The sequence below is a fragment of the Crinia signifera genome, chromosome 12 (assembly GCF_055691185.1).
Source record: "Crinia signifera chromosome 12, ASM5569118v1, whole genome shotgun sequence".
In the NCBI taxonomy this organism is placed as follows: Eukaryota; Metazoa; Chordata; class Amphibia; order Anura; family Myobatrachidae; genus Crinia; species Crinia signifera.
This window is the reverse complement of record NC_139228.1, coordinates 4,029,120-4,055,969: the sequence shown is the minus strand read 5'-3', so window position 1 is coordinate 4,055,969 and position 26,850 is coordinate 4,029,120. Positions and strand designations below refer to the sequence as shown.

Below are 26,850 nucleotides of genomic sequence, written 5' to 3'. Positions count from 1 at the left end.
TGCACAGGACACATTGCTGTATATTTACACCAATAAAACCCCCAACACCGGAGCCCCATTCCGCAGCGCACAACAATATATTACCACAGTGACATCTGCAGGTCGGAGGAGAGTATTGCACTACATAATAACACTCCGCTACACATCACTGTGATACCTGAAATACCCCACTTCATATTAATACGCCCCACTCGTCCTCGGCCTTCATGGAAATCGGGGACAACTATGCTGGTTCTTTTCTATTAAGTGTTACACATACAATACAGACCTTCAGGGTATATTTAGTCACTATTATCCTGGCTGATAGTACAGTGCATGTAGTGCTCGCCGGTTCCGAATCTCCTGCTAATAGCCCGGCCCCTCCATCGCACCACAACCCAACACCATCAGGCCTGGCATAAGAGGCAGGACAATAACATGACCCCGTGGAAGCCATAGATGAAGACTCACCACAACCAGACCTGGCAGTCGCTGTATACAGGCCAGTGCTGGGTATATATAGAAGACAGAGAAACGCGTCATACAGGATGTTTATCTACAAGTAGAAATGTCATTGCTGTAATACGTACGCTACTGTATATGTCAGCTACACCGATCACGCTTTTAATTGTAAGCAACATATTTAATTATAAAATTGCCGTTATGATGTTTATTGTAGCAACACATTATACATGGAGGGAGATTGTGGGGGGGGGGGGGCTGCTGTAAGGGGTGTAGGACAGGACAGTAATGAGAACCTTCTACATCTCTTCCCCCCCCTCAGTCTGTCTCCTGCTTAGAGGTCACAATGTATCCCAAGCACACGGTGCAGAGACCTCTTGGTCAGATGCGTGATTACAGATGAAACGCGTCTACACTTCATCAGGGAGCAGTCAGCGTGTAAGAGCATCAGGTGGGTTGTCCTCAACAAGAGACCGACGTCATAGGATCAGGGGCTTCCGGTGTCCTCCTTTATGTTTCCGTGGGTGCCACCACAGAATACGTGCCAGACGAATCATCCTAAATCAGAGATGACACGTTAAAACGTGATGCTTTAAGTAGTTTAGACATGCCCAGATCCAGATATTGTGTCCCTCTGTTATTAATTATTCTCCACTTAATTGGCTACATTTATTTATCAAACCCATAATGCTCCTCTCTCTATATGCTTAAGACCCAACAGGGCCAAGAAAGCATTTATTAGGGGGATCACCAACCCCATCTTCCCTCTCCCCTCCATAGTGGCCAAAGACCACCCACTCCAATTACCCTGTCCTCTTCTGTGGCCCCTCTCTCACATGCTGTGCACAGCACAGAGAGGTATCTGATGATCAGTGCCTGGGGGTGCCAATTACTGTAGCCTAACACAGTGCGGGCTGGCAAAATAGGCGTGGCCTTCCGGTGTGTGGTCTCATGGGTAGGGGGCATGGCCACTTGGCCCAAACCCTTATTTATGTCACTCCTGGGATCCCAGAAATGCTGTGCTGCCCGGAGACCAGCCTACAGTATGTGCTGTGCCGGCTCCTACACTGTGACAGGAGCCAATTGCTGCATGTAATGTTACAGTGCAGCACTCGCCTCCTGTCACTGAGGGGGAGTCAGCAGGTGACACCTGGGCATGTATCGCACCCACGTGTAGTGATGCCATGGGCAGTGCCCCTGCTACTGTGGATCTCTGCATTGGTGCTGGGAGGGGACTGATTTCTCCTGCACCCTTACAGATGTGGTCAGTACAGTTGCATGGGATGCGACTGTGCCAGGTAATAGGTGACACCCATTACCTGGCACGGAACCAACAGGAACTCAATTCCTGAACCTCTCTAGTGTATATATATAAATCTTGTAGTTCCGCACTCCCAGCCAACAATGTAACAAATTGCGGTGCTCCTTTAAGGTGACACAATGTGTCCCAATGTATAGCAGGGTTGGATAGTCCAATAAGGGCACTCACCAGTAAATCATAAAAGGTTTATTCAGGGTACATTACCAATCAGGCATAGTAGTCTACGTTTCGGCCACCAGGTGGCCTTTCTCAAGACAGGTCAGCTTAGACGTCCACACAGTACAAGAGTCCTGACTCTGCACCCGAATCCTGCACCATTCAACTGAGGTACACCCCATCATCCATCAGCATAGCAATGGGACCCGCAAGCAAGAGACGCTCGCACACCCCCGCCATCCGCCAGAAATGGCGATATGGCGAGCTTGCTGAGAGCGGCTCCATCTGTAGGTCTGATCCCCGGATCTACAATCCACTGCTGTATACTGTACGTCTCTAATTATATAGGGATCTAATGAGTACTCACAGATTTGCTGCTAGAAGCTGATGAGCAGGAAAAAGAAAAGAATCTGGGATTAGCATAAACAGACACAAAGAGTGATACAGAATAACATTACATGAAAGATGGAGATCTGGGAAGTAGTCATGTCCATTGGCGGATCCAGAGGAGGGGCTGCATTACAATATTCACATAGGGGAGCCATTCCAAATACTACCCCCAAACAGCGCCAAACATTACCGACCAGGACTCACTTGCAGTAAGTTTGGGTCCCATATTATAATTTTTGGACAGTAGTGCAGCCCCTCCTCCGGAGCCGCCCCTGGTAATGTCAGACCGTTGTTTAGGTAAAGTAAAATGTTGTTATTATGGGGATAAATTAGGATCATTGCTACAGTAAAGCATACATTGGATGTACTGTAACTGTACAAGGTATTTTCAGACCTGGATTACTGCCCCTCTCTCGATCTTCTTGCCACAGTGACCCATTATCTCACATCTCACTGTATCCCATCTCTGAATGGAAATAATTCCCAAATGCTCCTACGTAATCACTGATACTGGGTTAGGCCATGGAGCATTATTCATCAGAGCAGTGAAAGTAACAATTATTAAACAGGACTCTGTAATCCCAATACATCTATTTCCACAATAATAGCAATGAGTAATCTCCTGTCTCCTCGGGGGCGGGGCTTGGCCTATGGAGACCTCCAGGATTGGGTGGTTATATCTGACAGTAAGGCAGATACTGAGAATTACAATTACCTGCGGTTGTGTCTCTTGTAGACCTTTTACTTCTACATTTCCATGCGAGGAGCACACTGACAAGGATTACGGCTGCAAGACATCCATATATGGCCCAAAGAATGTTAGACAGAGGGAGGCCTTTACCTAAAGGAAGCAGCAGAGATGTGTCAGTGCAGCAGTAGTAACTCATCTCTACGCTGTGCTTAAGGTTCAACAGCTTTATATGGAGAATATGGGACATACGTAAGAGAATGATACTGGCATGTCTCAACTATGGCCATCCAGCTGTTGTGAAACTACAAGTCCCATCATGCCTTGCCACAGTTTTGCTATTAAGGAGTGCTGAAACTATGGCAAGGCATCCTGGGATGTGTAGTTTCACAACAGCTGGAGGGCCACAGTTCGGGCATGCCTTGCTTATATACTATCTGGAGATATACACACGACAGTATATTTATTGTATAGTGGTTACATTTCCGGTCACACCCTGCCCAGGAGGGTTTGCTCGGAACGTGGTACATGAGCGCCAATACCAGTAAAGTTCCGGGCGCCGGTATGGATCATATGGTCGACCTAAAGATGGTTGACAGTCATTAGGTCGACACCACTAGGTCAACAGGTCATTAGGTCAACACAACACATGGGTCTAGGTCGACAGCCAAAAGGTCGACATGGGGTTTTTCACGGTTTTTACCCAAATGTCGACACAGGATTAAGTGCACCAAGTCCCCTCGCTGCGCTCGCGGCACTCGCCATGCTTCGGGCACACTATTGTATTCTCCCCGCCCGCCCTAGTGGATGGCAGGGCATGAAATACCGCCGCTCGTCGGCTCAAAAAAACAGTGAAAAACCCCATGTCGACCTAATGCTTGTGTCGACCTAGACCTATGTCGACCTTGCAGTATGTTGACCTAGTGGTGTTGACCTAATGACTGTCGACCATCTTTAGGTGGACTAACCGACCGTATCCCCCGGGCACACCGGGACGTTTGCACGTTGCAGCCACCATTACCAGATTACAATTATAGTGCTCTCTGCGTGGCACCCCCAATTCCTGATTGTGGCCCTTAGGAGCCCGTACAGTCGCTACGAGGAGCCTGGACACATTCCTAGAACAGCATGTAACCCTGGAGATCAGATGTCATAGTGTTATGTATATCAGAGCAGGGACATTGGTCCCTAAGATCCAGATTGGGGTTCCACCATGCGACATGTTCCTGCGGGGAGACTGACCATCGATTCTGAGCATCATCCGATGTCTCTGCGAGGAGAATGACAATCGATTCTGAGCATCATCCGATGATGGAACTCTCGCACATAGGAGGTGTATGGATTCTCGTTGGATCAGCATTCCTGCATTATTACCATTTATAGGCACCAATAAACTGGATTTCCATGTTTGAACTGAAAATTGGGTTTCGGGGGATATTGAGCCAGATTCTCTAAGCTTCAAAGTGATAAAATAGAGAGTGATAAACAGCCAGCCAATCAGCTCCTGCATGACATTTTTCAAACACAGCCTGTGACATGGCAGGTAGGAGCTGATTGGTTGGCTGTTTATCACTCTGGATTTTATCACTTTTGAAGCTTAGAGAATCTGGCCCTTGCTGACTGAAGGATCCCCCGAATATTTTCCATATCATATGTCCAAAACTGAACATACACAATCAGGAGGGCTGTAAACATATCAGAGGGTGACCGCGGTATACGGAATGCTGGTATCCCCACTGCCGGTGATCCAGGGAGACTCTGTACACATAGTATGTATGATCTCTGTACCCCACACTCACCTTCAATCTGTGTATCACTGCCACTGGTAATCTGTATGTACCCCCAGTGAGACTCTGTACACGGACGTATGATCTCTGTACCCCACACTCACCTTCTATCTGTATATATACAGGGTTACTGCACTTCCGCACACTGCCGCTGGTGATCTGTATGTACCCCCAGGGAGACTCTGTACACGGACGTATGATCTCTGTACCCCACACTCACCTTCTATCTGTATATATACAGGGTCACTGCACTTCCGCACACTGCCACTGGTGATCTGTATGTACCCCCAGTGAGACTCTGTACACGGACGTATGATCTCTGTACCCCACACTCACCTTCTATCTGTATATATACAGGGTCACTGCACTTCCGCACACTGCCGCTGGTGATCTGTATGTACCCCCAGGGAGACACTGTACATGAACATATGATCTCTGTACCCCACACTCACCTTCTATCTGTATATATACAGGGTCACTGCACTTCCGCACACTGCCGCTGGTGATCTGTATGTACCCCCAGGGAGACTCTGTACACGGACGTATGATCTCTGTACCCCACACTTACCTTCTATCTGTATACATACAGGGTCACTGCACTTCCGCACACTGCCACTGGTGATCTGTATGTACCCCCAGGGAGACTCTGTACACGGACGTATGATCTCTGTACCCCACACTTACCTTCTATCTGTATACATACAGGGTCACTGCACTTCCGCACACTGCCACTGGTGATCTGTATGTACCCCCAGGGAGACTCTGTACACGGACGTATGATCTCTGTACCCCACACTTACCTTCTATCTGTATACATACAGGGTCACTGCACTTCCGCACACTGCCGCTGGTGATCTGTATGTACCCCCAGGGAGACTCTGTACACGGACGTATGATCTCTGTACCCCACACTCACCTTCTATCTGTGTATATATACAGGGTCACTGCACTTCCGCACACTGCCGCTGGTGATACGTATGTACCCCCAGGGAGACTCTGTACACGGACGTATGATCTCTGTACCCCACACTTACCTTCTATCTGTATACATACAGGGTCACTGCACTTCCGCACACTGCCGCTGGTGATCTGTATGTACCCCCAGGGAGACTCTGTACACGGACGTATGATCTCTGTACCCCACACTCACCTTCTATCTGTATATATACAGGGTCACTGCACTTCCGCACACTGCCACTGGTGATCTGTATGTACCCCCAGGGAGACTCTGTACACGGACGTATGATCTCTGTACCCCACACTCACCTTCTATCTGTATATACAGGGTCACTGCACTTCCGCACACTGCCGCTGGTGACCTGTATGTACCCCCAGGGAGACTCTGTACACGGACGTATGATCTCTGTACCCCACACTCACCTTCTATCTGTATATATACAGGGTCACTGCACTTCCGCACACTGCCACTGGTGATCTGTATGTACCCCCAGGGAGACTCTGTACACGGACGTATGATCTCTGTACCCCACACTCACCTTCTATCTGTATATATACAGGGTCACTGCACTTCCACACACTGCCGCTGGTGATCTGTATGTACCCCCAGGGAGACACTGTACATGGACGTATGATCTCTGTACCCCACACTCACCTTCTATCTGTATACATACAGGGTCACTGCACTTCCGCACACTGCCGCTGGTGATCTGTATGTACCCCCAGGGAGACTCTGTACACGGACGTATGATCTCTGTACCCCACACTCACCTTCTATCTGTATATATACAGGGTCACTGCACTTCCGCACACTGCCACTGGTGATCTGTATGTACCCCCAGGGAGACTCTGTACACGGACGTATGATCTCTGTACCCCACACTCACCTTCTATCTGTATATATACAGGGTCACTGCACTTCCACACACTGCCGCTGGTGATCTGTATGTACCCCCAGGGAGACACTGTACATGGACGTATGATCTCTGTACCCCACACTCACCTTCTATCTGTATACATACAGGGTCACTGCACTTCCGCACACTGCCGCTGGTGATCTGTATGTACCCCCAGGGAGACTGTACACGGACGTATGATCTCTGTACCCCACACTCACCTTCTATCTGTGTATATACAGGATCACTGCACTTCCGCACACTGCCGCTGGTGATCTGTACGTACCCCCAGGGAGACACTGTACACGGACGTATGATCTCTGTACCCCACACTCACCTTCTATCTGTATACATACAGGGTCACTGCACTTCCGCACACTGCCGCTGGTGATCCGTATGTACCCCCAGGGAGACTCTGTACACGGACGTATGATCTCTGTACCCCACACTCACCTTCTATCTGTGTATATACAGGGTCACTACACTTCCACACACTGCCACTGGTGATCCGTATGTACCCCCAGGGAGACTCTGTACACGGACGTATGATCTCTGTACCCCACACTCACCTTCTATCTGTATATATACAGGGTCACTGCACTTCCGCACACTGCCACTGGTGATCTGTATGTACCCCCAGGGAGACACTGTACATGGACGTATGATCTCTGTACCCCACACTCACCTTCTATCTGTATATATACAGGGTCACTGCACTTCCGCACACTGCCGCTGGTGATCTGTATGTACCCCCAGGGAGACTCTGTACACGGACGTATGATCTCTGTACCCCACACTCACCTTCTATCTGTATACATACAGGGTCACTACACTTCCACACACTGCCACTGGTGATCCGTATGTACCCCCAGGGAGACTCTGTACACGGACGTATGATCTCTGTACCCCACACTCACCTTCTATCTGTATACATACAGGGTCACTACACTTCCACACACTGCCACTGGTGATCCGTATGTACCCCCAGGGAGACTCTGTACACGGACGTATGCTCTCTGTACCCCACACTCACCTTCTATCTGTATATATACAGCAGGGGTGGGGAACCTCAGGCCCTGGGGCCGTATGCGGCCCCCGTAGCCGGTTTGAGTGGCCCTTCCACCCGTTCCCAGGAGTCAAGTACAGGGGAATTCTCGCAAGAAGTAGGTAGTTCTTGCGAGATTCCTCTTAATTAACAGCAGCCAGAGAATGTCAGACCTATTCAGTGGCAGCCGCCAGAGCGTCAAATGGCTGCAGCAGGACAATTTGTAAGAGAAATTTTTACATATGGCCCCCAAAGGATTTTTTCCCCATACAAACGGCCCTTGGCACAAAAAAGGTTCCTCACCCCTGATATACAGGGTAACTGCCCTTCCACACACTGCCGCTGGTGATCTGTACGTACCCCCAGGGAGACACTGTACACGGACGTATGATCTCTGTACCCCACACTCACCTTCTATCTGTGTATATACAGGATCACTGCACTTCCGCACACTGCTGCTGGTGATCCGTATGTACCCCCAGGGAGACTGTACACGGACGTATGATCTTGGTACCCCACACTCACCTTCTATCTGTATACATACAGGATCACTGCACTTCCGCACACTGCCGCTGGTGATCTGTATGTACCCCCAGGGAGACTCTGTACACGGACGTATGATCTCTGTACCCCACACTTACCTTCTATCTGTATACATACAGGGTCACTGCACTTCCGCACACTGCCGCTGGTGATCTGTATGTACCCCCAGGGAGACTCTGTACACGGACGTATGATCTCTGTACCCCACACTCACCTTCTATCTGTGTATATACAGGATCACTGCACTTCCGCACACTGCCGCTGGTGATCCGTATGTACCCCCAGGGAGACTGTACACGGACGTATGATCTTGGTACCCCACACTCACCTTCTATCTGTATATATACACAGGGTCACTGCACTTCCGCACACTGCCGCTGGTGATCTGTACGTACCCCCAGGGAGACTCTGTACACGGACGTATGATCTCTGTACCCCACACTCACCTTCTATCTGTATATATACAGGGTCACTGCACTTCCGCACACTGCCGCTGGTGATCTGTACGTACCCCCAGGGAGACGCTGTACACGGACGTATGATCTCTGTACCCCACACTCACCTTCTATCTGTATATAGTATATACAGGGTCACTGCACTTCCGCACACTGCCGCTGGTGATCCGTATGTACCCTACAGGGAGACACTGTACACCACACTCACCTTCTATCTGTATATATACACGGTAACTGCTCCTCCCCACACTGCCGCTGGCCGTTGTCACGTCACAGGAATAGTACCCAGAATCCTCCGGCTGCGCTGACACAACGCTATACGTATCAGACACATTGAAGTCCTGCACGGATTGCTCATCTCTGTAGAAAGCAAACAGCAGTTCTGCAGAAGCCATGACACAGTACCATGTAGTGACGCAGGTCAGAGACATATTATCACCCTCTGTCACGGATGGTCGGCTGTTTCTTATCTGTGGAGAACTGAAGAGTTCTGCAGGGATGACAATAAAACACAGAACTGATAATAATACAAGTGATACAGACACAGACGTCACATTGCAATATTGCGCCTGGTTGTGTGTATATATGTGTGTATATATGTGTGTATATATATATATAATATATACACTTAACATCGGCACTCACCTTTCCTAGTTTTGGGGTGCCCTATGGCTTGTGACCACATTGTTTAAACAGACATTGTAGGGGCTCTGCAGACACTAAATTAACTGATAATAAATAGTGGAGATTTGGTTCATGAATTGATCAATGCATTTAAGCCTGCAGCCCCCTTCACGGGACCCCACTGTTCTGCAGGTCCTAACACTATTTTTTTTTTAATTAGTCTTATTGTGGTCACATTCTCTCATGCACCCTGTTTTAGCTAAGATTCCATAGCTTATGTTAGCCATTTCCCTAGATGATTAGTGACAGGTGTGTTGGTAGCTGCTCACCTATAAAAGCACAGTCTGCTGTGAGCTTCAGACCTGATAGCATGCCTGGTATCAAACATTGATGTGATAGCTATGTGTATTGTAGCCATATTCAGCGATAGTGGTAGGACCTGCAGAACAGTGGGGTCCCTTGCCGGGGGCTGCAGGCTTAAATGCATTGATCAATTCATGAACCAAATCTCCACTATTTATTATCAAATTGCTCGTACCGAGAAGACAAACTCTGTGGGCTGGTTACCACACGGCGTTAACATAAACCACACAGGCAAAATCAGCTCCCGGTTCTCTGGCGGGCAGATGGATCACTCCTGGACACTACAGCTGACAAACGCTGGGTTGCACTGCACGCTGTAGGAGGACGCGGGGAGACCAAAGCCGGATTGGAACGGTGAGTGAAGCGAGGACGGGCAGAGAGTCACAAGCCACGCCCTGACGCGTTTCGTCACTGGGACTTCGTCAGAGGGTGTGGCTAGTGTGACATCTCGCCCGAACTTAACCCAAGTGCCAGCCAATGAGATTAATCTCAAGGCCGGAACAAGTGACGCTGGTTGTGGCCAGCCAATTGGTTCAAAGCAATGTAAAACATAATACACATGCATCAACAGTTTAAAAACATATGATAACATTAAACATAATGCAGATATAGTGCGAGAGAACCTTTACGTGACTGGCTGTGCAGAGTCATATCATTCTGATAAACATAATGCAGCTATTAGTGTGAGAGAACCTTTACGTGACTGGCTGTGCAGAGTCATATCATTCTGATAAACATAATGCAACTATAGTGCGAGAGAACCTTTACGTGACTGGCTGTGCAGTCATATCATTCTGAGAAACATACATGTGCAGAGGAAAGTCGGCACATAGATCGACACTTCAAAAGTTAACACTTTAATAGTCAACCTGCAAGACGCTCACCAGCCGTTGTGTCAGTGTATGCTGATTGCCGATAGGATTGGGGATGGAACAGCTTCATGCAAGTAATCTCAGGAGACCAGTAGGAGACTTGTGTCCTCATCAGGTCTCTTCTCACACATTGTCTGTACTTAATATGATGTGCAGCAGTGCACCAGACTGGAGGACAGACCTCACTAGGTCCTAGTGCCCAGCATGTGTTCTAACAGTGCCAACCAGGCAGATGTGGCTGTCAGTGCCGATAGTAACAGTGTACCTTTATGGAGGTGACAATCCTACACTCTGCGTACAACAGCAACAAAATGCCATTCCTTACTGGTAGTGCCAGCCATCTAACTAGCCACAGTGCCGTCACCAAACTGCACACAATACCACAGCCATAGCACTTATAGATACAAAACTGTGCCCTCATCAGGACCACCCAGCACACTGAGATGGCCGAGGAGAGACTTGGCCTGCAACACGTGTAACACAACCACGGCTAATGCAGAAGGCATGGTCCCACGCAGCTTGTCCACGTTCTCGCACACCTCAAGGCAGCAACAAGCAATGGCGTGCCATACGCAATCTCTGTGCCCGGGCCCTGTGTCCTCTCAGGTGCAACAGCAATGGCGTCACACGCAATCTCTGTGCCGGGGCTCTCCGTCCTCTCAGGTGCAACAGCAATGGCGTCACAGGCAATCTCTGTGCCCGGGCCCTCCGTCCTCTCAGGTGCAACAGCAATGGAGTCCCACACGCAATCTCTGTGCCCGGGCCATCCGTCCTCTCAAGTGCAACAGCAATGGTGTCTCACGCAATCTCCGTGCCCGGGCCATCCGTCCTCTCAGGTGCAACAGCAATGGCGTCACACGCAATCTCCGTGCCCGGGCCATCCGTCCTCTCAGGTGCAACAGCAATGGCGTCACACGCAATCTCTGTGCCCGGGCTCTCCGTCCTCTCAAGTGCAACAGCAATGGTGTCTCACGCAATCTCCGTGCCCGGGCCATCCGTCCTCTCAGGTGCAACAGCAATGGTGTCTCACGCAATCTCCGTGCCCGGGCCATCCGTCCTCTCAGGTGCAACAGCAATGGCGTCACACGCAATCTCTGTGCCCGGGCCCTCCGTCCTCTCAGGTGCAACAGCAGTGGCGTCACACGCAATCTCTGTGCCCGGGCCCTCCGTCCTCTCAAGTGCAACAGCAATGGTGTCTCACGCAATCTCCGTGCCCGGGCCCTCCGTCCTCTCAGGTGCAACAGCAATGGCGTCACACGTAATCTCTGTGCCCGGGCCATCCGTCCTCTCAGGTGCAACAGCAATGGCGTCACACGCAATCTCTGTGCCCGGGCCATCCGTCCTCTCAGATGCAACAGCAATGGCGTCACACGCAATCTCTGTGCCCGGGCCCTCCGTCCTCTCAGGTGCAACGGCAATGGTGTCACACGCAATCTCTGTGCCCGGGCCCTCTGTCCTCTCAGGTGCAACAGCAATGGCGTCACACGCAATCTCTGTGCCCGGGCCCTCCGTCCTCTCAGGTGCAACAGCAATGGCGTCACACGCAATCTCTGTGCCCGGGTCCTCCGTCCTCTCAGATGCAACAGCAATGGCATCACACGCAATCTCTGTGCCCGGCCCTCCGTCCTCTCAGGTGCAACAGCAATGGCGTCACACGCAATCTCTGTGCCCGGGCCCTCGGTCCTCTCAGGTGCAACAGCAATGGCGTCACAGGCAATCTGTGTGCCCGGGCCATCCGTCCTCTCAGGTGCAACAGCAATGGCGTCACACGCAATCTCTGTGCCGGGACCCTCCGTCCTCTCAGGTGCAACAACAATGGCGTCACACGCAATCTCTGTGCCGGGCCTTCCGTCCTCTCAGATGCAACAGCAATGGCATCACACGCAATCTCTGTGCCCGGGTCCTCCGTCCTCTCAGATGCAACAGCAATGGCATCACACGCAATCTCTGTGCCCGGGCCCTCCGTCCTCTCAGGTGCAACAGCAATGGCGTCACAGGCAATCTGTGTGCCCGGGCCATCCGTCCTCTCAGGTGCAACAGCAACGGCATCACGCAATCTGTGTGCCCGGGCCATCCGTCCTCTCAGGTGCAACAGCAATGGCGTCACACGCAATCTCTGTGCCCGGGCCCTCTGTCCTCTCAGGTGCAACAGCAATGGCGTCACACGCAATCTCTGTGCCCGGGCCATCCGTCCTCTCAGATGCAACAGCAATGGCATCACACGCAATCTCTGTGCCCGGGCCCTCCGTCCTCTCAGGTGCAACAGCAATGGCGTCACAGGCAATCTGTGTGCCCGGGCCATCCGTCCTCTCAGGTGCAACAGCAACGGCATCACGCAATCTGTGTGCCCGGGCCATCCGTCCTCTCAGGTGCAACAGCAACGGCATCACGCAATCTGTGTGCTCGGGCCATCCGTCCTCTCAGGTGCAACAGCAATGGCGTCACACGCAATCTCTGTGCCGGGACCCTCCGTCCTCTCAGGTGCAACAACAATGGCGTCACACGCAATCTCTGTGCCGGGACCCTCCGTCCTCTCAGGTGCAACAACAATGGCATCACACGCAATCTCTGTGCCCGGGCCCTCCGTCCTCTCAGGTGCAACAGCAATGGCGTCACAGGCAATCTGTGTGCCCGGGCCATCCGTCCTCTCAGGTGCAACAGCAATGGCATCCCACAAGAAATCTCTGTGCCCGGGCCCTCCGTCCTCTCAGATGCAACAGCAATGGCATCACACGCAATCTCTGTGCCCGGGCCCTCCGTCCTCTCAGGTGCAACAACAATGGCGTGACACGCAATCTCTGTGCCCGGGCCCTCCGTCCTCTCAGGTGCAACAGCAATGGTGTCACACGCAATCTCTGTGCTCGGGCCCTCTGTCCTCTCAGGTGCAACGGCAATCGTGTCACACGCAATCTCTGTGCTCGGGCCATCCGTCCTCTCAGGTGCAACAACAATGGCGTGACACGCAATCTCTGTGCCCGGGCCCTCCGTCCTCTCAGGTGCAGCGGCAATGGTGTCACACGCAATCTGTGTGCCCGGGCCATCCGTCCTCTCAGGTGCAACAGCAACGGCATCACGCAATCCCTGTGCTGGGCCCTCCGTCCTCTCAGGTGCAACAGCAATGGCATCCCACACGCAATCTCTGTGCCCGGGTCCTCTGTCCTCTCAGGTGCAACAGCAATGGCGTCACACGCAATCTGTGTGCCCGGGCCATCCGTCCTCTCAGGTGCAACAGCAATGGCGTCACACGCAATCTCTGTGCCCGGGTCCTCTGTCCTCTCAGGTGCAACAGCAATGGCGTCACACGCAATCTCTGTGCCCGGGCCCTCCGTCCTCTCAGGTGCAACAGCAATGGCATCACACGCAATCTCTGTGCCCGGGCCCTCCGTCCTCTCAGGTGCAACAGCAATGGCGTCACAGGCAATCTGTGTGCCCGGGCCATCCGTCCTCTCAGGTGCAACAGCAACGGCATCACGCAATCTGTGTGCCCGGGCCATCCGTCCTCTCAGGTGCAACAGCAATGGCGTCACACGCAATCTCTGTGCCCGGGCCCTCCGTCCTCTCAGGTGCAACAGCAATGGCGTCACAGGCAATCTGTGTGCCCGGGCCATCCGTCCTCTCAGGTGCAACAGCAATGGTGTCTCACGCAATCTCCGTGCCCGGGCCATCCGTCCTCTCAGGTGCAACAGCAATGGCATCCCACAAGAAATCTCTGTGCCCGGGCCCTCCGTCCTCTCAGATGCAACAGCAATGGCATCACACGCAATCTCTGTGCCCGGGCCCTCCGTCCTCTCAGGTGCAACGGCAATGGTGTCACACGCAATCTCTGTGCCCGGGCCATCCGTCCTCTCAGGTGCAACAACAATGGCGTGACACGCAATCTCTGTGCCCGGGCCCTCCGTCCTCTCAGGTGCAACAGCAATGGCGTCACACGCAATCTCTGTGCCCGGGCCCTCCGTCCTCTCAGGTGCAGCGGCAATGGTGTCACACGCAATCTGTGTGCCCGGGCCCTCCGTCCTCTCAGGTGCAACAGCAATGGCGTCACACGCAATCTCTGTGCCCGGGCCATCTGTCCTCTCAGGTGCAACAGCAACGGCATCACGCAATCCCTGTGCTGGGCCCTCCGTCCTCTCAGGTGCAACAGCAATGGCATCCCACACGCAATCTCTGTGCCCGGGCCCTCTGTCCTCTCAGGTGCAACAGCAACGGCATCACGCAATCCCTGTGCTGGGCCCTCCGTCCTCTCAGGTGCAACAGCAATGGCATCCCACACGCAATCTCTGTGCCCGGGCCCTCCGTCCTCTCAGGTGCAACAGCAATGGCGTCACACGCAATCTCTGTGCCCGGGTCCTCTGTCCTCTCAGGTGCAACAGCAATGGCGTCACACGCAATCCCTGTGCTGGGCCCTCCGTCCTCTCAGGTGCAACAGCAATGGCATCCCACAAGAAATCTCTGTGCCCGGGCCCTCTGTCCTCTCAGGTGCAACAGCAACGGCATCACGCAATCCCTGTGCTGGGCCCTCCGTCCTCTCAGGTGCAACAGCAATGGCATCACGCAATCCCTGTGCCCGGGCCCTCCGTCCTCTCAGGTGCAGCGGCAATGGTGTCACACGCAATCTGTGTGCCCGGGCCATCCGTCCTCTCAGGTGCAACAGCAATAGCATCCCACACGCAATCTCTGTGCCCGGGCCATCCGTCCTCTCAGGTGCAACAGCAATGGCGTCACACAAGAAATCTCTGTGCCCGGGTCCTCCGTCCTCTCAGGTGCAACAGCAATGGTGTCACACGCAATCTCTGTGCCCGGGCCCTCCCTCCTCTCAGGTGCAACAGCAATGGTGTCACACGCAATCTCTGTGCCCGGGCTGTCCGTCCTCTCAGGTGCAACGGCATCACGCAATCTCTGTGCCCGGGCCCTCCGTCCTCTCAGGTGCAAGAGCAACGGAATCCCACACGCAATCTCTGTGCCCAGGCCCTCCGTCCTCTCAGATGCAACAGCAACGGCATCACGCAATCTCTGTGCCCGGGCCCTCCCTCCTCTCAGGTGCAACAGCAACGGCGTCACACGCAATCTCTGTGCCCGGGCTGTCCGTCCTCTCAGGTGCAACGGCATCACGCAATCTCTGTGCCCGGGCCCTCCGTCCTCTCAGGTGCAAGAGCAACGGAATCCCACACGCAATCTCTGTGCCCAGGCCCTCCGTCCTCTCAGATGCAACAGCAACGGCATCACGCAATCTCTGTGCCCGGGCCCTCCCTCCTCTCAGGTGCAACAGCAATGGCGTCACACGCAATCTCTGTGCCCGGGCTGTCCGTCCTCCTAGGTGCAACAGCAATGGCGTCACACACAATCTCTGTGCCCGGGCCCTCCGTCCTCTCAGGTGCAACAGCAACGGCATCACGCAATCCCTGTGCTGGGCCCTCCGTCCTCTCAGGTGCAACAGCAATGGCATCCCACACGCAATCTCTGTGCCCGGGCCCTCCGTCCTCTCAGGTGCAACAGCAATGACAAACTCACAACAGTGCAGTGAAGACATCTGGTCTCTGCATATAATTATACGCCATGCCAAGAGAAATCCACAACCATCCATATATAATATACAGCATCTGTATCAGTATGGAGTACTGCAACTATTATCCATATGTGAGGAGTCCGGAGAGAATCCCGCAGACAACCAGCCCCCAGAGGACACCACAAATAACATCATGGAGGATGGTCATCCCAGCACAGCAATGACAAGCAGACATCCCCGCAATTACTTACAGTATCCAAATCTAGCAGGTGATATCCCATTATTTTGGCAAGGGTGTTAAGGAGGGAGTGGCTTGGCGGAAGCATGTGTATGGCCAGATGTAAATATCGGAGTGGTCGGGTGGAAGCCTGGGTGTGGACAGGTGGAAGCCTGGGAGTGGCTGTGTGTAAATGTGGGAGTGGCTGAGTGTAAAAGTGGGAGTGGCTGGGGTGGAAGTCTGGTAGTGGCTGGGTATAAATGTAGGAGTGGCTGATTGTAAATGTGGGAGTGGCTGAGTGTAAAAGTGGGAGTGGCTGGGGTGGAAGTCTGGTAGTGGCTGGGTATAAATGTGGGAGTGGCTACGTGTACATGTAGGAGTGGTTGGGTGGATGTATAGGTGTGGCTGGGAGTATATATGTATCACACACTCACCTTCTACCTGCACAGGTAACACGTCACTCCCCCACACACTGCCGCCAGGCGTTCTCACGTCACAGGTATAATTCCCAGAATGCCACAGATACGCTACCGGAATGCTGTATGTAGCCGATGCATTGAATCTCTGCAAAACCTGCTCATCTACGTAAAAAGCAAACTCCAGGGTTGTTGCATCTTCTTCTGACATGTTTGTGCGACAGGTCAGCGTCATCTCATCAGTCTCTGTTACCTCATAATATAACGATTGTCTGTGTAGAGAAACCTGCAGAGCTGGGAGAGAAGATGATGTACAGGGTACTGTGACATGTGACAATATACCCAGCACCTGTATAGGTCTATATACCTGGCACGTCTCCATGTACCGCTTTCTGCTGGGGCCTATCCTCTGCGGCTGTACACATCACAGTACACACAGATCATGTACAGGGTACTGTGACATGTGACAATATACCCAGCACCTGTATAGGTCTATATACCTGGCACGTCTCCATATACCGCTTTCTGCTGAGGCCTATCCTCTGTGGCTGTACACATAACAGTACACACAGATCATGTACAGGGTACGGGGACATGTGGTAATATACCCAGCACCTGTATAGGTCTATATACCTGGCACGTCTCCATGTACCACTTTCTGCTGGGGCCTATCCTCTGCGGCTGTACACATAACAGTACACACAGATCATGTACAGGGTACGGTGACATGTGACAATATACCCAGCACCTGTATAGGTCTATATACCTGGCACGTCTCCATGTACCACTTTCTGCTGGGGCCTATGATCCTCTGCAGCTGTACACATAACAGTACACACAGATCATGTACAGGGTACGGTGACATGTGACAATATACCCAGCACCTGTATAGGTCTATGCACCTGGCACGTCTCCATGTACCGCTTTCTGCTGGGGTCTATCCTCTGCGGATGTACACATAACAGTACACATTAGATCATGTACAGGGTACTGTGACATGTGGTAATATACCCAGCACCTGTATAGGTCTATATACCTGGCACGTCTCCATGTACCGCTTTCTGCTGGGGCCTATCCTCTGCAGCTGTACACATAACAGTACACACAGATCATGTACAGGGTACTGTGACATGTGACAATATACCCAGCACCTGTATAGGTCTATGTGCCAGGCACGTCTCTATGTACCGCTTTCTGCTGGGGTCTATCCTCTGCGGCTGTACACATAACATTACACACAGATCATGTACAGGGTACGGTGACATGTGACAATATACCCAGCACCTGTATAGGTCTATATACCTGGCACGTCTCCATGTACCGCTTTCTGCTGGGGCCTGTCCTCTGCGGCTGTACACATAACAGTACACACAGATCATGTACAGGGTACGGTGACATGTGACAATATACCCAGCACCTGTATAGGTCTATGCACCTGGCACGTCTCCATGTACCGCTTTCTGCTGGGTCCTATCCTCTGCGGCTGTACACATAACAGTACGTACAGATCATGTACAGGGTACGGTGACGTGTGGTAATATACCCAGCACCTGTATAGGTCTATATACCTGGCACGTCTCCATGTACCGCTTTCTGCTGGGGTCTATCCTCTGCGGCTGTACACATAACAGTACACACAGATCATGTACAGGGTACGGTGACATGTGACAATATACCCAGCACCTGTATAGGTCTATGCACCTGGCACGTCTCCATGTACCGCTTTCTGCTGGGGCCTATCCTCTGCAGCTGTACACATAACAGTACACACAGATCATGTACAGGGTACGGTGACATGTGGTAATATACCCAGCACCTGTATAGGTCTATACACCTGGCACGTCTCCATGTACTGCTCTCTGCTGGGGTCTATCCTCTGCGGCTGTACACATAACAGTACACACAGATCATGTACAGGGTACGGTGACATGTGACAATATACCCAGCACCTGTATAGGTCTATGCGCCTGGCACGTCTCCATGTACCGCTTTCTGCTGGGGTCTGTCCTCTGCGGCTGTACACATAACAGTACACACAGATCATGTACAGGGTACGGTAACATGTGACAATATACCCAGCACCTGTATAGGTCTATATATACACCTGGCATGTCTCCATGTACCGCTTTCTGCTGGGGTCTATCCTCTGCGGCTGTACACATAACAGTACACACAGATCATGTACAGCAGGGGTCTTCAACCTTTAAGACAACGTGGGCCACCTAAAAAAATCCAGTGAAGCCCGAGGGCCACTAAACTCTACTGCGGTATTTCGGATAGCCCCATAGAATCACAGCTCCCCTATAACATCAGCACAGTCCTTCATAGATAGTTGGCACAGCCGCCCATACTCAGCACAAAACCCCCACACACACACACACCCATAACCCAATAGTCATCAGCAGCCAATTTGGGATCCAGTGCAAACAGTGAAATATGTGGCCCCCCCATATATAATTTGATATTGAATAAATTGCACGCGCCGTAGGCGCGCTCCCAAAAAGGGGTGTGGCCTAATTATAAGGGCGTGGTCTAATTTTAAAGAGTGTGAACTAGCAGGAAAACAATTACCTGACACCTTTTTTGCAACCTGCATGACCAGACATTGGTTACCGCAGGAATGGTCTTTGTCCTCACATGCTTAAGTTGACTGAAGGCTGCACAGTGACATATAAGCATGACGGCCCAACACAGTGAACTAGTATGCCTCACAGATCAAGCCCAAACAATGAAAGGCTACTTAAATCAATATAAACTGTTACACATTGTGCATCACACCATAGTGTCCATTAGACATTATGCCACACACCGTAATACCTGTTGTACATTATGTCATACACTGTAATGCCCATTACACATTATGCCGCACACCGTGATGCCCATTACACATTAATCCACACAAAATTATGCCCATTGCACATTATGCCCCACACTGATACCCATTATGCCACAGACCATAATGCTAGCAGTACTCCTGCTTTTACATATGATGCCCCAGCAGTGCCCCTCACCCAATGCCCCAGCAGTGCCCCTCACACACAATGCCCCAGCAGTGCCCCTCACACAGAATGTCCCCAGTAATGCCCCACACACAATGCCCCCAGTAATGCCTGCAGCTTTGCCAGGTCCCCTGCTCCAGCCAGCTGTACCTCCTCATCCTGCAGCTTTGCCGGGTCACCATCCATGCCTCCTCCTTCAGTTTCGCCGGGTCCCCTCCGCCAGCTGTGACTCCTCCTCCTGCAGTTCCTGCACCAGGTCCCCTGCTCCCGCCAGCTGCGTCGCCTCCTCCCGCAGCTTCGCCGGGTCCCAACTCCCCAGCTCCCACCAGACGTGCCTCCTCCTCCCTCAGCCGCGCTGGATCCACTCCTCTGCCCTGCCTGCAGCCAATGAAAAATCGGGTAGGCGGCACCCGGGGGGACTACATTACCCTGCCTCCCTTGGCAGTGTTTTATTTTACTTTAAAAAAATCCTGTGCATGGCTGGCCGGTGGGCAGAGGGCCACTGAGATCAGCTCCGTGGGCCACTCGTGGCCCGCGGGCCATGGGTTGAAGACCCCTGATGTACAGGGTACTGTGACATGTGGTAATATACCCAGCACCTGTATAGGTCTATATACCTGGCATGTCTCCATGTACCGCTTTCTGCTGGGGTCTATCCTCTGCGGCTGTACACATAACAGTACACACAGATCATGTACAGGGTACGGTGACATGTGGTAATATACCCAGCACCTGTATAGGTCTATGCGCCTGGCACGTCTCCATGTACCGCTTTCTGCTGGGGTCTATCCTCTGCGGCTGTACACATAACAGTACACACAGATCATGTACAGTGTACGGTGACATGTGACAATATACCCAGCACCTGTATAGGTCTATGTGCCTGTCACATCTCCATGTACTGCTCTCTGCTGGGGTCTATCCTCTGCGGCTGTACACATAACAGTACACACAGATCATGTACAGGGTACGGTGACATGTGACAATATACCCAGCACCTGTATAGGTCTATGCGCCTGGCACGTCTCCATGTACCGCTTTCTGCTGGGGTCTATCCTCTGCGGCTGTACACATAACAGTACACACAGATCATGTACAGGGTACGGTGACATGTGGTAATATACCCAGCACCTGTATAAGTCTATGCACCTGGCACGTCTCCATGTACCGCTTTTTGCTGGGGTCTATCCTCAGCGGCTGTACACATAACAGCACACACAGATCATGAACAGGGTACGGTGACATGTGGTAATATACCCAGCACCTGTATAGGTCTATGCACCTGGCACGTCTCCATGTACCGCTTTCTGCTGGGGCCTATCCTCTGCGGCTGTACACATAACAGTACGTACAGATCATGTACAGGGTACGGTGACATGTGGTAATATACCCAGCACCTGTATAGGTCTATATACCTGGCACGTCTCCAGGTACCGCTTTCTGCTGGGGCCTATCCTCTGCGGCTGTACACATAACAGTACGTACAGATCATGTACAGGGTACGGTGACATGTGACAATATACCCAGCACCTGTATAGGTCTATATACCTGGCACGTCTCCAGGTACCGCTTTCTGCTGGGGCCTATCCTCTGCGGCTGTACACATAACAGTACGTACAGATCATGTACAGGGTACGGTGACATGTGACAATATACCCAGCACCTGTATAGGTCTATGCGCCTGGCACGTCTCCATGTACCGCTTTCTGCTGGGGCCTATCCTCTGCGGCTGTACACATAACAGTACACACAGATCATGTACAGGGTACGGTGACATGTGGTAATATACCCAGCACCTGTATAGGTCTATATACCTGACACGTCTCCATGTACCGCTTTCTGCTGGGGTCTATCCTCTGCGGCTGTACACATAACAGTACACACAGATCATGTACAGGGTACGGTGACATGTGGTAATATACCCAGCACCTGTATAGGTCTATGCGCCTGGCACGTCTCCATGTACCGCTTTCTGCTGAGGCCTATCCTCTGCGGCTGTACACATAACAGTACACACAGATCATGTACAGGGTACGGTGACATGTGACAATATACCCAGCACCTGTATAGGTCTATGCACCTGGCACGTCTCTATGTACCGCTTTCTGCTGGGGCCTATCCTCTGCGGCTGTACACATAACAGTACACACAGATCATGTACAGGGTACGGTGACATGTGGTAATATACCCAGCACCTGTATAGGTCTATATACCTGGCACGTCTCCATGTACCGCTTTCTGCTGGGGTCTATCCTCTGCGGCTGTACACATCACAGTACACACAGATCATGTACAGGGTACGGTGACATGTGGTAATATACCCAGCACCTGTATAGGTCTATGCGCCTGGCACGTCTCCATGTACCGCTTTCTGCTGGGGCCTATCCTCTGCGGCTGTACACATAACAGTACGTACAGATCATGTACAGGGTACGGTGACATGTGGTAATATACCCAGCACCTGTATAGGACTATGCGCCTGGCACGTCTCCATGTACCACTTTCTGCTGGGGCCTATCCTCTGTGGCTGTACACATAACAGTACACACAGATCATGTACAGGGTACGGTGACATGTGACAGTATACCCAGCACCTGTATAGGTCTATGCGCCTGGCACGTCTCCATGTACCGCTTTCTGCTGGGGCCTATCCTCTGCGGCTGTACACATAACAGTACACACAGATCATGTACAGGGTACGGTGACATGTGGTAATATACCCAGCACCTGTATAGGTCTATGCGCCTGGCACGTCTCCATGTACCGCTTTCTGCTGAGGCCTATCCTCTGCGGCTGTACACATAACAGTACACACAGATCATGTACAGGGTACGGTGACATGTGGTAATATACCCAGCACCTGTATAGGACTATGCGCCTGGCACGTCTCCATGTACCACTTTCTGCTGGGGCCTATCCTCTGTGGCTGTACACATAACAGTACACACAGATCATGTACAGGGTACTGTGACATGTGACAATATACCCAGCACCTGTATAGGTCTATGCACCTGGCACGTCTCCATGTACCGCTTTCTGCTGGGGTCTATCCTCTGCGGCTGTACACATAACAGTACACACAGATCATGTACAGGGTACTGTGACATGTGACAATATACCCAGCACCTATACATCCTCTGTGGTTGTGCACATAACAGTACAGGCGTTTCACGTGGCACGCTCAAACTGGAGAACATGGCAGCCCAACTGCGCCATCATGGCCTCACCCTGCTATCCGGTAATGCTATTACAGGCCAGAGGACTTGTGTCCTCTCCTGGGGGAGCACCTGAGAATGTCCCAGTAGGCATGGTTTCCGGGGTGTATACCACTCCCCACCAGTCCGGCTACAATGTTCCTGTACCCCATCACATGGAACATGGCTTACGGATATACACAATGGGCAGCCCACACTTGGTATATCTCGATACCAGGGCATACGTGAGCGGTGAGTCTTCTCCATCATGCTCCATCGTCTGAGACATCGGGATATTCTCAGGCAACAAGCAGTTGTACTAATATATCAGAACGCTATGGGGGTATCGGGAGTAAGGGTGAGGCACGAGGGGTGACTGCAGGGGAAGATTAGGGAGAGGGGGTTAGGTACGTAGAAGAGAGAGTGAAGGCTAGGCTGAGGCGGGGGTTAGGTGTAGGCGCTGGTATCCCCATTGCCAGTCATCCCTATGTATCTCATGGAATCTGCCAGTTTTACTTTGCATTAGAAAGGACAAGGGGCCCATTTATCAAGTAATATTTGCAGCTAAATCCCGCAAATATTAAGTATCTCCTAAATGTATTACAGGGGGCTCCTTTCAGAGCCCTGTCCCTGCGCCACAAAACTACATACATTCAGGTGATGTGATCGCATTTTACAATGCGATCCTGAGTTGTAATATTCCGCCCAGATCACATTGTAAATGCGATCATGATAAATGGGCCCCTTAGAATATTATCAATTATAATAAATCACTTCCATAATAAAACCTTATCTAATAATTCTACCTTGGGCGGCGCACCCCAGAATATATGGCAGCCAGTATACACAGGACCAAACCGATGATGATGATGTGAAACGCGTGAGTCATCTGAGGGTCTTGTATGGGTTTATGACGGATTGTATAGTGGGGGTCTCTAGTACTGTGCGGGGGGAGGGGAGATCCAGAGTCAGAGACACAGAACTTATGCCGGCAGGATTACAGATATAATGACCGCTGCATGCGGCCCGGCCTCGGTGTTCCCCTTCTGAAATATTGGGTGATACCAGGTCACATGACAGGTGTAAGTGGGGGCGTAGCACTTTCTTGTACACCCTCAGGAGGCCTTGCTGGCCCCAAGGAAAGGTAAGTGGAACAAGACATTGGTTCCCCCAGCTCACCGAGTAGTATTAGTAACCAATCATGAAGACTACATGATAATAGAATTTGGAGATATTGGTTACTAATACTACTCAGTGAGCTGGGGAACCAATGTCTTGTTACTTACTCGTATTAACCCCTCCCTCATGCACCTGAGTGGTATTACTGAACTAATTGAGCATCTACCACTATCCATACCCAAGGAAAGGTAGACAAGTCTCCAGCAGCCACCCCCTGATATACTATGATGACGGCACTTTATAGTCTGGGGGTGGAGCCATGATGACACACACTTATGCTCACGCCCCCCTCCCCCCCCCTGCTGGGAGATGTACAGACATACAGTATGATTTAGTACCAGACACTCACCTTCTATCTGTACAGGTAACACGCCGCTCCTCTTCCTCACACTGCCACTGGGGGTCCTCACATCACAGGTATAACTCCCAGAATGCACCTGCTGCGCTGCCGGAATGCTGTATGTAGCGGATACACTGAAGTCCTGCACAACCTGCTCATCTCTGTAGAAAGCAAACTCCAGGTCCATAGGATCTATTGTCGTCACCGCATCACTGTATTTCCACATGCCTAGGTCACAGGACAGGGTCATCTCGTCGCCCTCCATTACTGGTGACCGATTAGTTCTGATTTTTGGGGTACTAAACAGAGCTGGAAGATATAATATTACATATTACTGGGTACGGTGTGACATGTGGGTCATTTACAGCCAGCAAACATCATGTTGTACTATTGTGCACAAAGAACCAAGTACTTGCTGTAACATTGGGTGCAGGGTTCACATAGGGCCCTGAACCAAAGGGGGCCCTACCCATCACACCTCTCACTGCACTTCCCTCTCCACCGACAATTTTGGAGCTGAGGACCAGGGCTTTCCAACGAGCCCAGCCCCGTGTCTCTAGCCCCCTGGGAACTGGAGATATCACCAGGCAAAGCTGTAGCATTTTTCCCCATAGGATAACATGGGACCCGTTAATTCCGACCCCCCACCCGGTTCTGATGGCTGCCAGTTCCTCCCCTGGCATCACAGAAGCTTGTGGTTGATCTCATTCAATATGATACCAGGCTGATCCATATCGGTCAATCGGTTCCAGAGATATGAATAACGTAATGACTGCAATAGGCATGAAGTGGGTTAAACCTCTGAGCGTCTGATGCTCCCGCCATTCCTTTAACCTTAAACAGACCAAGAACCCCCACCTTTAAAGCGCACCCTCCCCCTCCCTTTTCCCCTTCACCTGGAATAACCAAACTGAGTCATTTATTTATGGCGAATTAAAGGTCACATTTATTAATCAGATTACCAATATAATCCTACTCTCTTAGGTGGCAAAGATAGCACTGCGGTCCACCAGCCCTCCAACGTAACTGAATCAAGCCGCCCGGGGGTGGGGACCCCTTCTCGCACCTGAAACATGTAACCGCCCGGGGTCCCCAATTGCCCCCTCCGACGCCAGGCCTTGGATCTTGCACCCCCTCTTCTGGGGTGCCTCCGTTTCCTGGTGCCAAACTTTGGCTGGCCCGCAGTACTTCCGCCTCTGTTAGGACCATCTCTGCTGTAACCTAGATGCTGTTTATTTAATCAGATTTACATATGTAGCACTGCGGTCCTCCAGCCCTCCAACGTAACTGAATCAAGCCGCCCGGGGGTGGGGCCCCTTCTCGCACCTGAAACATGTAACCGCCCGGGGTCCCCAATTGCCCCCTCCGATGCCAGGCCTTGGATCTTGCACCCCCTCTTCTGGGGTGCCTCCGTTTCCTGGCGCCAAACTTTGGCTGGCCCGCAGTACTTCCACCTCTGTTAAGACAATCTCTGCTGTAACCTAGATGCTGTTTGGATGTTGCTCCTTCTTCGTCCAAGGGTGGGTGGGACAATCCTTACGGTGTGCCCTCTTGCTCTCTCTGATCCTCCCCCTTTTACCTGTCCTGTCCTTAAGTATAAGTCTACTCCCATGGGGAGGCGCCTACTACCTGCTTCTCTCTTACCTTCCCCCCTTTTATCACCCCCTATCCTTTCACTGCTATCTCCCTGCCCCCATCCTAATACCAGCAAGACATTGGTAGCACTTCATGGCCTTGGGAGCCCAGACTAATAGTTTACGGTCTCTCCCGGCTAGTCGCCGCTCGCTCCTATTAAACATCCAAGACTGTTGTGTGACCTAGGGAAGCATGTGACTCGGTGGTCCAATAAGGACTTAGGGAAGGGCAGTGTTAGCTGGGATATCAGGGCAGGAAAGGGAGGAGTATTTCTCTGGTGAGTGGACCTGTCATGCCCCTGAGCTCCCCCATTAGTGTATAACTGTATTCAGTTCAGTGCTGATACATTGCTTTGCTGCCTCAGTAGTGCTTTCCCTGACTATTACCATGCCATGCATACCTCCCAATTTCTGAAGATTGCAAATAGGGACTCTCACAGCGCCCGCAAGGGGCGTGGACTATGCTAATTAGGTTGTGGTGTATGCTAATTAGGTCACAGTATATGCTAATTAGGTCACAGCATATGCTAATCAGTCCCCGATTAGGCCCCCCCACCCCTCTGCGATGCTGAGTAGATGCTGTGCGAAGTCAGGGAGGCCTGAACAGATGCTGTGGCATCATCCCTGTCTCTGGTCCCCGTTCGCGGATGGGCTTGTGGTAGACGCCCGGCTGGTGGAGGCTCCTGCGCTGCGGCCTGCTTCCGGCCTCAGGGCGGATAGAGCCAAGGGGCGGGACGATGTGGGGCAGCAAGGCCCGGAGTTGTAGGTGAGCGCTACAGTAGCTGCGAACATTAGGGGTCGGGCAGCGTTGGACAGGTTAGTGCGGGCAG

General features: G+C 51.8%; 1 protein-coding gene across 1 annotated transcript in view; it reads right to left on the bottom strand.

Moving 5' to 3' along the window:
• Nucleotides 1-634: 634 nt before the first annotated feature.
• LOC146049766 (Fc receptor-like protein 5) overlaps nucleotides 635-26,850 on the bottom strand; it is a 56,111-nt gene continuing 29,895 nt past the window's right edge. The window contains exons 7-12 of the mRNA XM_083166378.1: nucleotides 24,396-24,695; nucleotides 16,693-16,968; nucleotides 8,888-9,169; nucleotides 3,024-3,149; nucleotides 2,286-2,302; nucleotides 635-999 (exon numbers count right to left, since the gene is read on the bottom strand). Coding sequence (XP_083022504.1) covers nucleotides 952-999; nucleotides 2,286-2,302; nucleotides 3,024-3,149; nucleotides 8,888-9,169; nucleotides 16,693-16,968; nucleotides 24,396-24,695 — 1,049 coding nt within the window. The 3' untranslated portion in view covers nucleotides 635-951. The remainder of the gene's footprint in view (nucleotides 1,000-2,285; nucleotides 2,303-3,023; nucleotides 3,150-8,887; nucleotides 9,170-16,692; nucleotides 16,969-24,395; nucleotides 24,696-26,850) is intronic.